Here is an 11457-nt window from a genome sequence, read left to right on the forward strand (position 1 = left end):
TCGTAGGCGGCCCGCCGGCCGTGGAGCGGGGGCGTGAGGAGAGGTGAAGCCGGCGCCCACACCTCCGGCCTGTGAGCAAAGAATTGCAGACTGTGGCGAATACTGCGGAGACCACTGAGGAGGAGGCTGGGCGGGAGTGCAACGGCGAGGCCGCAGGGGCGCGCGTGTAGGGAGATGGCAGCCGGGAGCCAGGGCGCCCCGGGGGGGTGGNCAGGATCTGGGCGCGTTGGGAACCGCAAACACAGGCCCCTGGAATGCGTCCCTGTGTCAGGTTCTTTGTGTACAGTATCTCATTAATTCTCCCAGAGATCCAAAGAAGGCGGTGTCCTATTTTTCCGGGTGAAGTAGTTGAGCACAGAGAGGGTAGGTAACCTGACCAAGGTTGCACAGCCAGCCACTGGCAGCCAGAGGGTCTGAATCCAAGCCCAAAGACTGCACTTTTATAAAAACAAAACCAACCACAGAAAAGCATCAGGGAGAAAGGGTTTGTTCCCAGCTGGGAGTGGAAAAGGGCCACAGAGGAGGGAGGTGGATATGACCTTGGGGTTTGCAGGAAAGGCACCCTCTCAAAGGCAGGTGATCCGTACAGTTTGAGCCACCTATGGAAGGCCCTCACTGCCCAGCCCCACTCCAGTTGCAGGGAACCAACCCACAGCCTTTGAGACAGCCAGTCAGTGAGGCTGGCTAATGGTTCCCATTTTTCTTTAGTTTACAAAACAAATGAAAACAAGAACTGCAGTTTGCTTCCTTCTAAAATGATATCGTGACCCAGTAGAACCCACCCTTGCTGTGGGCCACTGGCCTCCACGGGACCCCAAAAGGCAGAGCAGCCTTTCAGGGACAAAACTGAGTTCTAGGACGGGTGGTGGGGACGTGAGCAAGCCAGCGAGTGCCCCGGGAAGCTGGGACAGGGGATGGGTACTGGCTGTTTGGAGTGAGCTGGGGTGCGGATTGCATTTTCTCGAAATGATCAGGTTGGTATTTCTGATGCCATTTCCAGAACGTTTCCACTCCCAAGACACTCCCTCACCTACGCTTTTTCTGCTGGAACCTGGGCAAAGCTTGTAACTGCTCTGGCCAAGAGAGTGTGGCAGAAATGGTGCCATGTGGCTTCTAAAGTTGGGTCATAAGGGGGATTCACCTCTCCCTCAGAAGACCCCCTGGAACCTGGCCACCTTATGCGAGGAAGGCCGTTCAAGAGGCCTCCTGTGTGTGTTCTGGCCTGCAGTAGGCGGTACACCAGACCTAAGTTCTCAGGCGCTGGGCACACACGAGGCCCCGCCTTTGAGCCACCCTTCTGGGGGTATTCTGTGGAGCTGAGGTGAGCTGTCCCCCACCGAATCCTGTCTGAGTTGTAGACTCAGGAGCAAAACTGATATTGTTACAGAGAGAACAAGCGGGGGAGGGGCAGAGAGAGAGGGAGAGAGAATCCCAAGCAGGCTCCTTGCTGTCAACATGGAGCCTGACACGGAGCTTGATCCCATGAACCGTGAGACCATGACCTGCGCTGAAATCAAGAATCAGACACTTAACTGGCTGAGCCACCCGGGTGCCCTGCAGGACTCTATTACCTTGACATCCAGGCATCTATAGAGTTGACGTCGTGGGTCTGAGGCAGTTTACTTGCCTGACCAAGTAAGCAGGCATGAGGAAGAGCCAGACATTAGACAGTATGGTCAGCGGGTTTGTATGTACTGACATTTGCTCTGTGATTTTGCAGGAAACTCAGATGCCATTTATCTGGGTTTCAGAGCTGCACAGCTTGATGCTGAATAAAAGAATCTTGAGCCACATATGTGAAGAAAAGGCTCTTTTCTAAAGAATCTGAACTCCAATCCAATATGAAAAGCACAGGTCACTGTGGGCCTTGTCAGGAGCCCGGGGAGTTGTCAGCCAGGGCTCTCTGGAACGACTCATCTCTGCAATCCATACTGATAAACGAAGCGATGCCGCTGGTTTTCACAAATGAATTCCCAGTCTCGTTATCCTGAGCTAACCTTCTTATTCTTGCCCTTTTTGCTGAAAGGAATTCTTGTGAATGCATTTATTTCAGAACTCCCAGACTTCTAAAGCAAAAAAGCCAATCAGCATGAGGCACCTTGCATATTGGGTCTGCCAAAGTAAGTGTTAAATAACAATACTTATCCCTCTGTGTTTCCCAGCTGCTCTGTCTCGCCCGCCAGACCCCCTCTGGGAGGCCCTGGCATGGGGGGAGGAGGCCCCTATCCGGCAGTGGTGTCTGGCACAGAGGCACAGGCTCTTGGCTGCCCAGGAACAGGGCCATAACCAGACCTCACAAAGGCCTCAGGGCCTGCTATAAACAAATCATGGCTCTGTGCAAGGTGGGTCCTTCCAATTCGCTGCTCCAGTTCAAGAGCAGTCAGGACTTCCGTGGGCAAACAGGAAGCCCCTCAGGGTCCTCCCCGTGGCTCTCAGGTCTCTGCCTCTGGGTGCGTGCCTGGTACCTAAGCAAGCCCAGGTCATGAGGCATCTTCTTCCTTGGGTGGGATTGGCAGATCCAAGCTCACCCAAGCCCTTCTTCATCGTTCACACTTTGTCCCCAGTGCAACTCTCCAAGGGGGAGAAGATTCTGGAATCTTCTCCATCTACAAACAGATGGGAGCACATGACCTGCTGCAAAATCACTAGTTAGGAAGATGTTAAAGTAGAGGATGTAGAAAAAAGGAGGAGAAATGGTGTGTAAAGATGGGCACCTGCTTACGACAAACTTCGTCTTCTGATGGACAGAGAGTGATACACGCAGGCAGCAGGGTGGTGGTAGGGACTGGAAATTCACTTTCAAAATCATATGATGATTTGGAGTTTTCAGAGCAAGAGGTTGGAAAGGAGCCTCATCACTCTTTTTCTTTTTTTATAATATATATATTTTTTAATTTTTTTTAATGTTTTATTTATTTCTAGGAGAGAGAGAGAGACAGCATGAGCAGGGGAGGGTCAGAGAGAGAGGGAGTCACAGACTGAAACAGGCTCCAGGCTCTGAGCTGTCAGTCAGCACAGAGCCCGACGCAGGGCTCGAACCCACGAACCGCGAGATCAGGACCTAAGCGAAAGTCGGACGCTTAACCGACTAAGCCACCCAGGCGCCCCTCATCACTCTTTTTCTGCAGTGCCTGTCTGGAAACCTCCGGCAGAGCTTTCTTTCTTTCTTTCTTTTTTTAATTTCTGAGAGAGAGAAAGAGAGAGAGAGAGAGGGAGACAGCGTGAGCAGGGGAGGGTCCGAGAGAGAGGGAGACACAGACTCTGAAGCAGCTCCAGGCTCCGAGCTGGCAGCACCGAGCCCGACGCGGGGCTCGAACCCACAAACAGTGAGATCGTGACCTGAGCCCAAGCCGGACGCTTAACCGACTGAGCCCCCGGCGCCGCGTCCGGCAGAGCTTTCTAGTTTTCCCTCACCGCGAGGACAGGGGACCACACAGGAGCCTCCTCGGGGAGCGCAGTTTATTTTTGAGACGGAGAATCTTGCTGGTTTCCAAACTTTGGAGCTAGCTGGAAAATATTTCTCTTCCCTCTTTTTGTTTTGTTCCGATGGTTTGCGGAGACCCAGCTATCGGCCGTCCTCCCGGGGCAGCCGGTGGGAGGGACTTTCAAACGGTGGGCAGGGGGTGCGCGGCCCCAGGGCGTAGTCTCAGCCCAAATTTGAATCAATGTGCATGACATCCGGGAGCCTCGGGTGGCAGAGCTGTCCTGCCTTCCGGTCTCCTTCGCCGAAGGCACTCGTATTGAGCACCTGCTGTGTGCCGTGGTCCCGGGCCCTGGAGGTGAGAAGCGACCGAAACAGCGCCCCCGCCCCCCCCGCCCCGTGGAGCTTAAGTTCCAGTCGGGGAGACACGCAGAACACACCACAGTCCCCACGCCATGCGNGGCCGCCGGCAAGGCCACCCCGCCGCGGGCGACCCCGGTCCCGCCCAGCGCGCGTCGCTAGGATCCCGCCTCTGCTGTTCCAGGGGACGGCGCCCGCCGGCTGAATCTCGCGAGGATCTTCGAGACTTCGCGCGGGACCGCCCATCGGTTGCCGGGAGACGGTGCAGCCTCGCCGGGCGCGCGGGTCTGTCTGCAGGTCGCGGCGGGAACCGACAACGGGAATCATGGTGAGGAGGTGCGGGGAGCCCGGCTGGGGTCTCTGAGGGGGCAGGGGCTCCTTGGTTAGCCAGCCCTGCGCGCAGAGAGACCCTTGGATGGGGAGGCCTGGGTCCCCGGGACCTGTGCGCACTGAGACCCCGAGAATGGGGAGGCTCGGAGCTCTGGGCTCCTGGGGTTGAGGCCCTGGTGCCCTCGCGGCGTCCCCGTGAGGAGAGCACCCCGCACGCACTTGGAGCTGAGAGACCTGAGACCCCCAGGATCCTGTGCTCACAGCGCATGCCTAGAACCTCCGCCCCCCGCGCCCCACCCCGAGATCCAGGGCTCGGTGTGCAGGCTGCCCAGAAAGCAGAAGGGGCGACAGAAGGATTTCCTGTTTGGAATGGAGGTCTCGGTCCTCCGATCCTTGCGACCTAGAGTCTGACCTAGGGTCCCATGCAGCACAGTCGGATTCGGGGAGTACCCTCGGCCCCCCAGTCTCCGGGGTGGAGAGCCCGAGGCACACGGCAGCGGCTGGAGTTCCCTCTACAGCCAGGAGCACTGGACGGAGGCTCGGGATCGCGGCGCCGCTGCGTCCTTGGAGAGCCCGCAGGGGTCGGGCCGGTCCTGTGAAGAGCAAGGGGGAGCTCACCGCCTCACCAGGCCTCCCCCGCTGCCTCTCCCGCATCAGGGCCCTTGGGCGCCCTGGCACCCACGACACACAAGTATTCAGTAGTGCATTTTCGGGGAAGATACAGCACGCGGGCTGGCTGCCGGCAGGGAAAATGCCTCTGGGAGAGCTGCCCCTGCAGCTGGCGGTGGACTTCCACTAGTGATGAGCCTTTGGGACCTTCTGATGGGGTGGACTTGAACTAGAGGGCTCGGAAAGAGGGCAGTATGTTAGGAGTAAAGCTTTTCCTGGATGGGTCTTTTAAAATCAACTGGAGAAGATCACTAAAATACTAAAATGTTTATCATAGCTTGTGTGAATATGGGTGATTTTCCTATTTACTTTTTGCTTTTCTGTGTTTTTTAAGATAGCCATGTAACATTTTTTTGTAATCATAAACATGTTACAGAGACGTGTAGACATGCATATACGCACATGAAAACATTAGCAGGGGCATTTAGACACAAAAATATGTTACAGAAACACGTAGACTCACACACACACACAAGGGTGGATCACAGTTGGGAGAAGTCTAGGCATAAGGGTGAGTGGAGGTGGGGGGTTCTCGCATCTTGTCAAAGTTGTTACAAGCAAATGACACTATGAGCAGGCCCGTGGGGTGGACCATTTACAGCACACTCATGGTGTGTGATGTCTGCTTCAGCTCTTTTTTTTTTTTTTTTTTATTTTTTTTTTTTTTTTTCTAGGAAGGGGAGANTTAACCGACTAAGCCACCCAGGCGCCCCAATCTGCTTCAGCTCTTGACAAGGCTTCTTTCAAGGATTGATTGATTTATATATGTATTTATTTATTTTAATGTTTATTTTTGAGAGAGAGAGAGACAGAGAGAGTGGGGAAGGGGCAGAGGGAGAGGGAGACACAGAACTGGAAGCAGGCTCCAGGCCCTGAGCCGTCAGCACAGAGCCCGACGCGGGGCTCGAACCCACAAACCGCGAGATCATGACCTAAGCGAAAGTCAGACGCTTAACCGACTAAGCCACCCAGGCGCCCTGCAAAGCTTATGTTTTACCCGAAGTGGGGCTCAAGCTCTCCTGATGTGGGACTCGAACTCACAAACTGTGAGATCATGACCTGAACCAAAGTGGGGTGCTTAACTGACTGAGCCACCGGCACGACCCAAGGATTTTTTTTAAGGTTTGTTTATTTATTTTGCGGGAGAGGCAGCGTGAGGAAGAGAGGGGCAGGACAACAGGGAGAGAGAGAATTTAGAGCTCAACACAGGGCTTGATCCCACAAATCGTGAGATCGTGACCTGAGTCGAAATCCAGAGTCAGATGCTTAAGTGACTGAGCCACCCCAGGCACCCCTGGTCCTCTGAAGTTTTATATTTGGAAGAAAGGAAGCCTCATGTTAACCACCTGCGATCATTGCCCTGGAGGTATTTCTCCTTATGCTTCTTGAACAGTTTCTTGCAGGTTACTCTCTGGTGGTGACCCAGCATCACAGGCAACATGGGAACGTTTGACAGTGTGGTATTAGGGTTCGTCCTGGCCAAATACCTTTTGCACATACACCAACGAAGGTCTCTGCCACATACCAACGAATGGATTTGGAATGAGTTCCCCCTCCCTTCCTTTCTGAGGGGGAAAATGTTCTTTTCTGAAAAGGCAGATTTTTTCCTCGTTTCTCCAGAGGTGTCCAGAGAATGTGTGGGCGGATAAGGGTGGGGAGACCGGAGGGCAGAGTGGCCGTCGCTGCAAGCGGGTCATGAGACAGGGAGCAGTGGGCCAGAAGCGCCACGGCAGACACCCCTCTTCCGGAGGGCCGGGGGTTCATCACAGGCAGGCCTCCCTTGCTTACCAATCGGCTCTTTTTTCATCAAAGGCGCCCAAGAAGAAAGGGAAGAAAGGGAAAACCAAAGGCACCCCGATTGTTGACGGGCTCGCTCCGGAGGACATGAGCAGGGAGCAGGTGAGCAACGTCTCCGCCTAGCGCTGGGCTGGGACCGGCGAGTGCTGTTCCGAGCTGTCCCTGGCTGGCCGTCGTCACGAACCTCTTGCAGACTGTTGCCTGCTGCTTCCTCGTCCATCTCCCCTCAGTCTGCTCCGGCACTGTGTCCACACCCAAGAGACGCCTCCTCCCGTTCTGTACTTCTGTCCGCTCCCAAGCTCCCAAGCACAGCAAATATTTTAAAAAAAAGCATCAGTACAGGGATAGCTACATCGAAGACATATTTAAATAGGGTGGGAGCAATTTGGAAGGAAATGATTTTCTGAGATAAACACTCTTGAAATTTCTGTATATCCTTCAGCCTTAATCCTTTTATGCACCCGATGCTTCCGGAGCTGTTATGTGCATATATAGTATTGTTGTTTATTTCATTTGCCATTTAACAGTAGGAATTATTTTAAGCCACTTACCCATTTTGATGACATTAAAGACTAGAGAATGTAATTATATAATTATAATTCCAGTTGAAAGGCTTCTAGAAACTGCAGCACATGGCGAACCGTGAGGGCAGCCTCCGTGTCGATGACTGACCCAGGAGTGAGGTTTCCATGTCGGCTTGTGGCTCAGTGTCAGTAACTGACTTGATAGTTTTAACCGAAGACATAAATACAAAGGAGACAAGGAGAGTGGCATGAGCTCATGCTGACGAGCTGGGCAGAGCACCTCGTACACTAGCGAAGAGGGGAAACCATAAGCAGTTTAAGGAGCGGGTGATGGGGTCAGGCTGGTGTTCCGGAGAGATCACAGGGACTGCTGTGTGGAGAATGGATTGCACATCACGTCGCCCCGTCAGCTGGGCTGTTTCTTGTCTCCCTGTTTACTTCTGGTCCCTGCCGATGCAGAACCGTGACACAGCAGCGGTCAGTTTGCACGTGTGGGCACTGACACCTCAGAAGTATCTAGGGTCCAGGCAGGGGTGAGGGACTGGGGACAGCTGCAGTCAGTTCATTGGATGGTTACCTCAAGGGCACTGGGCTCCAGGGTGGGTCTGTTTGTTGTTGTTGTTGTTGTTGTTTTTAAAGGCTTTTGTTTTTATTTTTATTTTTTTAAATGTTTTATTTATTTCTAGGAGGCAGAGAGAGAGACAGCGTGAGCAGGTGAGGGTCAGAGAGAGAAGGGAGTCACAGACTGAAACAAGCTCCAGGCTCTGAGCTGTCAGTCAGCACAGAGCCCAACGCGGGGCTCGAACCCACGAACCGCGAGATCATGACCTAAGCGAAAGTCGGATGCTCAACTGACTAAGCCACCCAGGCGCCCCTGTTTTTTGATGTTCAGAGAGAAGCTAGAAATCGGGATATTTATAAGAAACCTAAATATTGAGTGAAATCTAACTCTGTGAATCAATTGAAGTAGGTAGGAGCCTGGTGTAGGCTATTTGTTTGAGTCTAAATACTAAGGGTCTGTGACATGAAGACACTGTCATCTGCTGATGCTCTAGTCAGACCCTCATGGGGAGGCCAGCCCCACCCAGGTGCCTTACCACAGAGTTCTGGCTGCCCCTCCTTGGTGGCTTGTTATCTTGGCCTTCTCTCTTCTTTTAAAAAAAATTTTTTTTAAGTAAACCTTTTTAAAAATTCTTTTTAATGTTTTATTTATTTCTGAGAGAGAGACAGCATGAGCAGGGGAGGGGCAGAGAGAGAGGGAGACACAGAATCAGAAGCAGGCTCCAGGCTCTGAGCTGTCAGCACAGAGCCGGACGCGGGGCTCGAACCCATGAACCATGAGATCATGACCTGAGCCAAAGTCGGACACCCAACCGAGTCACCCAGGCACTCCTCTTCTTAAAATTTTTAATTAATTTTATTTATTTTTATTATTTTTAAAAATGTTTTATTTATTTTTTGAGAGAGAGAAAGCATGAATGGTGTAGGGGCAGAGAGAGACATGGGCAATGGATCTGAAGTGGGCTCTTTGCTGAGAGCAGAGAGCACAGTGTAGGGCTCATACCCATGAATCGTGAGATCGTGACCTGAGCTGAAGTCAGATGCTTAAGCAACTGAGCCACCCAGGTGCCCCTCTCTCTCTTTTTAAAAAATATCTATTTAGGGGCGCCTGGGTGGCTCAGTTGGTTAAGCGACCAACTTCGGTTCAGGTCATGATCTCACAGTTTGTGGATTCAGGCCCCACATCAGGTTCTGCACTGACAGCTCAGAACCTGTAGCCTGCTTTGGAGTCTATGTCTCCCTCTGCCAGCTACCTCTTGTGCTCTGTCTCTCTCTCTCTCAAAAATTAAAAAAAAAAAAAACATTAAAAAAATTTTTATTTGTGGGGGAGAGGATCAGAGGGAGAGAGATGGAGAGAATCCCAAGCAGGCCCCACTTTCAGTGCAGAGTCTCACATGGGGCTCGATCCCACCACCCCGGGGTCATGGCCTGAGCTGACATCAAGAGTCAGATGCTCAACCGACTGAGCAACTCAGGCGCCCTGTGGCCTTCTCTTGAAGTGAGAAATGTGGTTTCCTGTGGGGAGTGGGGTTATCAGGAGAGAACAACTTCACAATGAGTGGCCTGAAGTTCTGCTCAGAAGATGACCGATTGTTGATGGAAATGAAATTCCCAAGAAAGGCAAGAGCCTGCCCTACTTTTAAAACTAATTAACCTATTTGCAGTTTTGCAGTGGGCTTTGGACGAAACCTTTTTGACTGTTAGGGGGTCTTCTGGTTTTGTATGTTTTTTTGCTTAACATATATCTTTAAAGGTAAGTGTTTTGGGTTTTTTAAAGTTTTATTTATTTAATTTGAAAGAGAGCAAGGGAGGCGCAGAGAGAGAGAGGGAGAGAGAGAATCCAAAGCAGGCTCTCTGTGCTAACAGTGTGGATGTGGGGCTTGAACTCGCAAACTGTGGGATCGTGACCTGAGCTGAAATTGAGTTGGATGCTTAACTGACTGAGCTACCCAGGCGCCCTAAAGTTGAATGTTTTTTTAATTTAGCTTTGTTTTGTGGACGTGTGTACATGCTGCTCCATCATTTTCATATTTATGTGTCTTTGGACCGTATAATCTTCTAGGAGGTTTACTCTAATTTCTCAGCTATTTCCCCATTTAAAATCATGTCAGATTACATCCTTTAAAATTGTTCTGCTGTTGTAATAATGGTGTGGCTAACATCTTTGAGCAGATAACTCTTGTGTTCTTCCTTTTTTTTTTAATTTTTAACGTTTATTTATTTTTGAGAGACAGAGACAGAGCGTGAGCAGGGAGGGGCAGAGAGAGGGAGACACAGAATCAGAAGCAGGTTCCAGGCTCTGAGCTGTCAGCACAGAGCCCAACATCAGGCTAGAACTCACGAGCGGTGAGACCGTGACCTGAGCCGATGTTGGATGCCCAACCAGCTGAGCCACCCAGGCGCCCCAACTCTTGTGTTGTTTTGAGAAATTTCTCTAGTATAAATTCCTGGGCGTGGATGAAAGGATATAATCATTTTATGATTACTGGCTACATTCAAGGTATTTCTGCTATATTCTGAACGTGTCCTGTCCTTGGGATCTTTCTAGCATCATATTTTGACTTCTTACTTTTAGTTTTTACTTGTTTTCAGGTGAGAGTGGCCCTTTCTTCTTTGCAGTGAGTGGGTCCCCGCTGGGTCCCCATGGCTGTGCTCTGCCCGGCAGGTGGAGGAGCATGTCGGCCGCGTCCGCGAGGAGCTGGACCGTGAGCGCGAGGAACGCAACTACTTCCAGCTGGAGCGGGACAAGATCCATACCTTCTGGGAGATCACGCGGAGGCAGCTGGAGGAGAAGAAGGCTGAGCTGCGGAACAAAGACCGGGAGATGGAGGAGGCTGAGGAGAGGCACCAGGTTGAGATCAAGGTAAACAGGGCTGGCCTGCCTCTCCCTGCTGGACGTACCGTACGGAGCGGAAGAGCTGGACCAGGGGCAGGGGGGCATCTTCTCTCCCTGCCTTGTAGGCCACAGCCGTTTGTATCCTTTACGCTGGGAAATGAAGGTTTGGGTTTTTTTTTAAGTTTATTTATTTTGAGAGAGAGAGAGAGAGAGAGACGAGAGGGGGAAGGGCAGAGAGAGAGGGGGAGAGAGAGAATCCCAGGCAGGCTTCATGTCCATCGCAGAGCCCAACATGGCAGATCACAACCTGAGCTGAAATCAAGAGTCGGACGCTTAACTGACTGAGCCACCTAGGTGCCTCATGAAAGTATATTTTATAAAAAGGTATATGCATGGGGCACCTGAGTGGCTCAGTCTGTTAAGTGTCCAGCTTTGGCTCAGGTTATGATCTCCTGGTTTGTGAGTTTGAGCTCCACATTGGGATCACTGCTGCCAGCTTGGAGCCCATTTCAGATCCTCTGTCCCCCTCTCCGCTCCTCCCCAACTTGTGCTCTCTCTCTCTCTCAAAAATAAATAAAACATTTAAAAAAAGGGGTCCACGCCTGCAGGTGAGCACGCACGGGCGGTGAGTGGGCGAGCATGCACACACAGGGGTGTGGGTGAGAGTGTGTAGGGCAGGAAGTGGTGCTCTCGCTGCCTGCAGGTGTACAAGCAGAAGGTGAAGCACCTGCTGTATGAGCATCAGAACAACCTGACAGAGATGAAGGCCGAGGGCACCGTGGCCATGAAGCTGGCCCAGCAGGAACACCGCACACAGGAAGGTGCGCTGCGCAAGGACATGCGGACGCTGAAGGTGCAGCTCAAGGAGCAGGAGCTGGCCGGCGAGGCGGTGGTGAAGAGCCTGCGGCTGGTAGGTGCGCGGGTCGCCGGTGCCGGCTGGCTGCTGGGCCGCCGCTCCT

At 52.2% G+C, this 11457-nt stretch overlaps 1 protein-coding gene across 4 annotated transcripts in view; it reads left to right on the forward strand.

Annotated features, from left to right (window-relative positions):
- The window catches only part of DRC4 (dynein regulatory complex subunit 4), a 62150-nt gene that overhangs the window by 39635 nt on the left and 11058 nt on the right, over window positions 1-11457 (forward strand). For 3 of the 4 annotated variants that reach the window (XM_077754157.1, XM_077754159.1, XM_077754158.1), the window contains exons 6-8: window positions 6593-6679; window positions 10328-10525; window positions 11202-11408. In XM_077754157.1, coding sequence (XP_077610283.1) covers window positions 6593-6679; window positions 10328-10525; window positions 11202-11408 — 492 coding nt within the window. Of the gene's footprint in view, window positions 1-3981; window positions 4110-6592; window positions 6680-10327; window positions 10526-11201; window positions 11409-11457 lie in introns of those variants that run through there. The other variant, XM_077754160.1, reaches the window with a different exon arrangement.

This window comes from Crocuta crocuta, unplaced genomic scaffold (assembly GCF_008692635.1).
Source record: "Crocuta crocuta isolate KB4526 unplaced genomic scaffold, BGI_CrCroc_1.0 scaffold61, whole genome shotgun sequence".
NCBI lineage: Eukaryota > Metazoa > Chordata > Mammalia > Carnivora > Hyaenidae > Crocuta > Crocuta crocuta.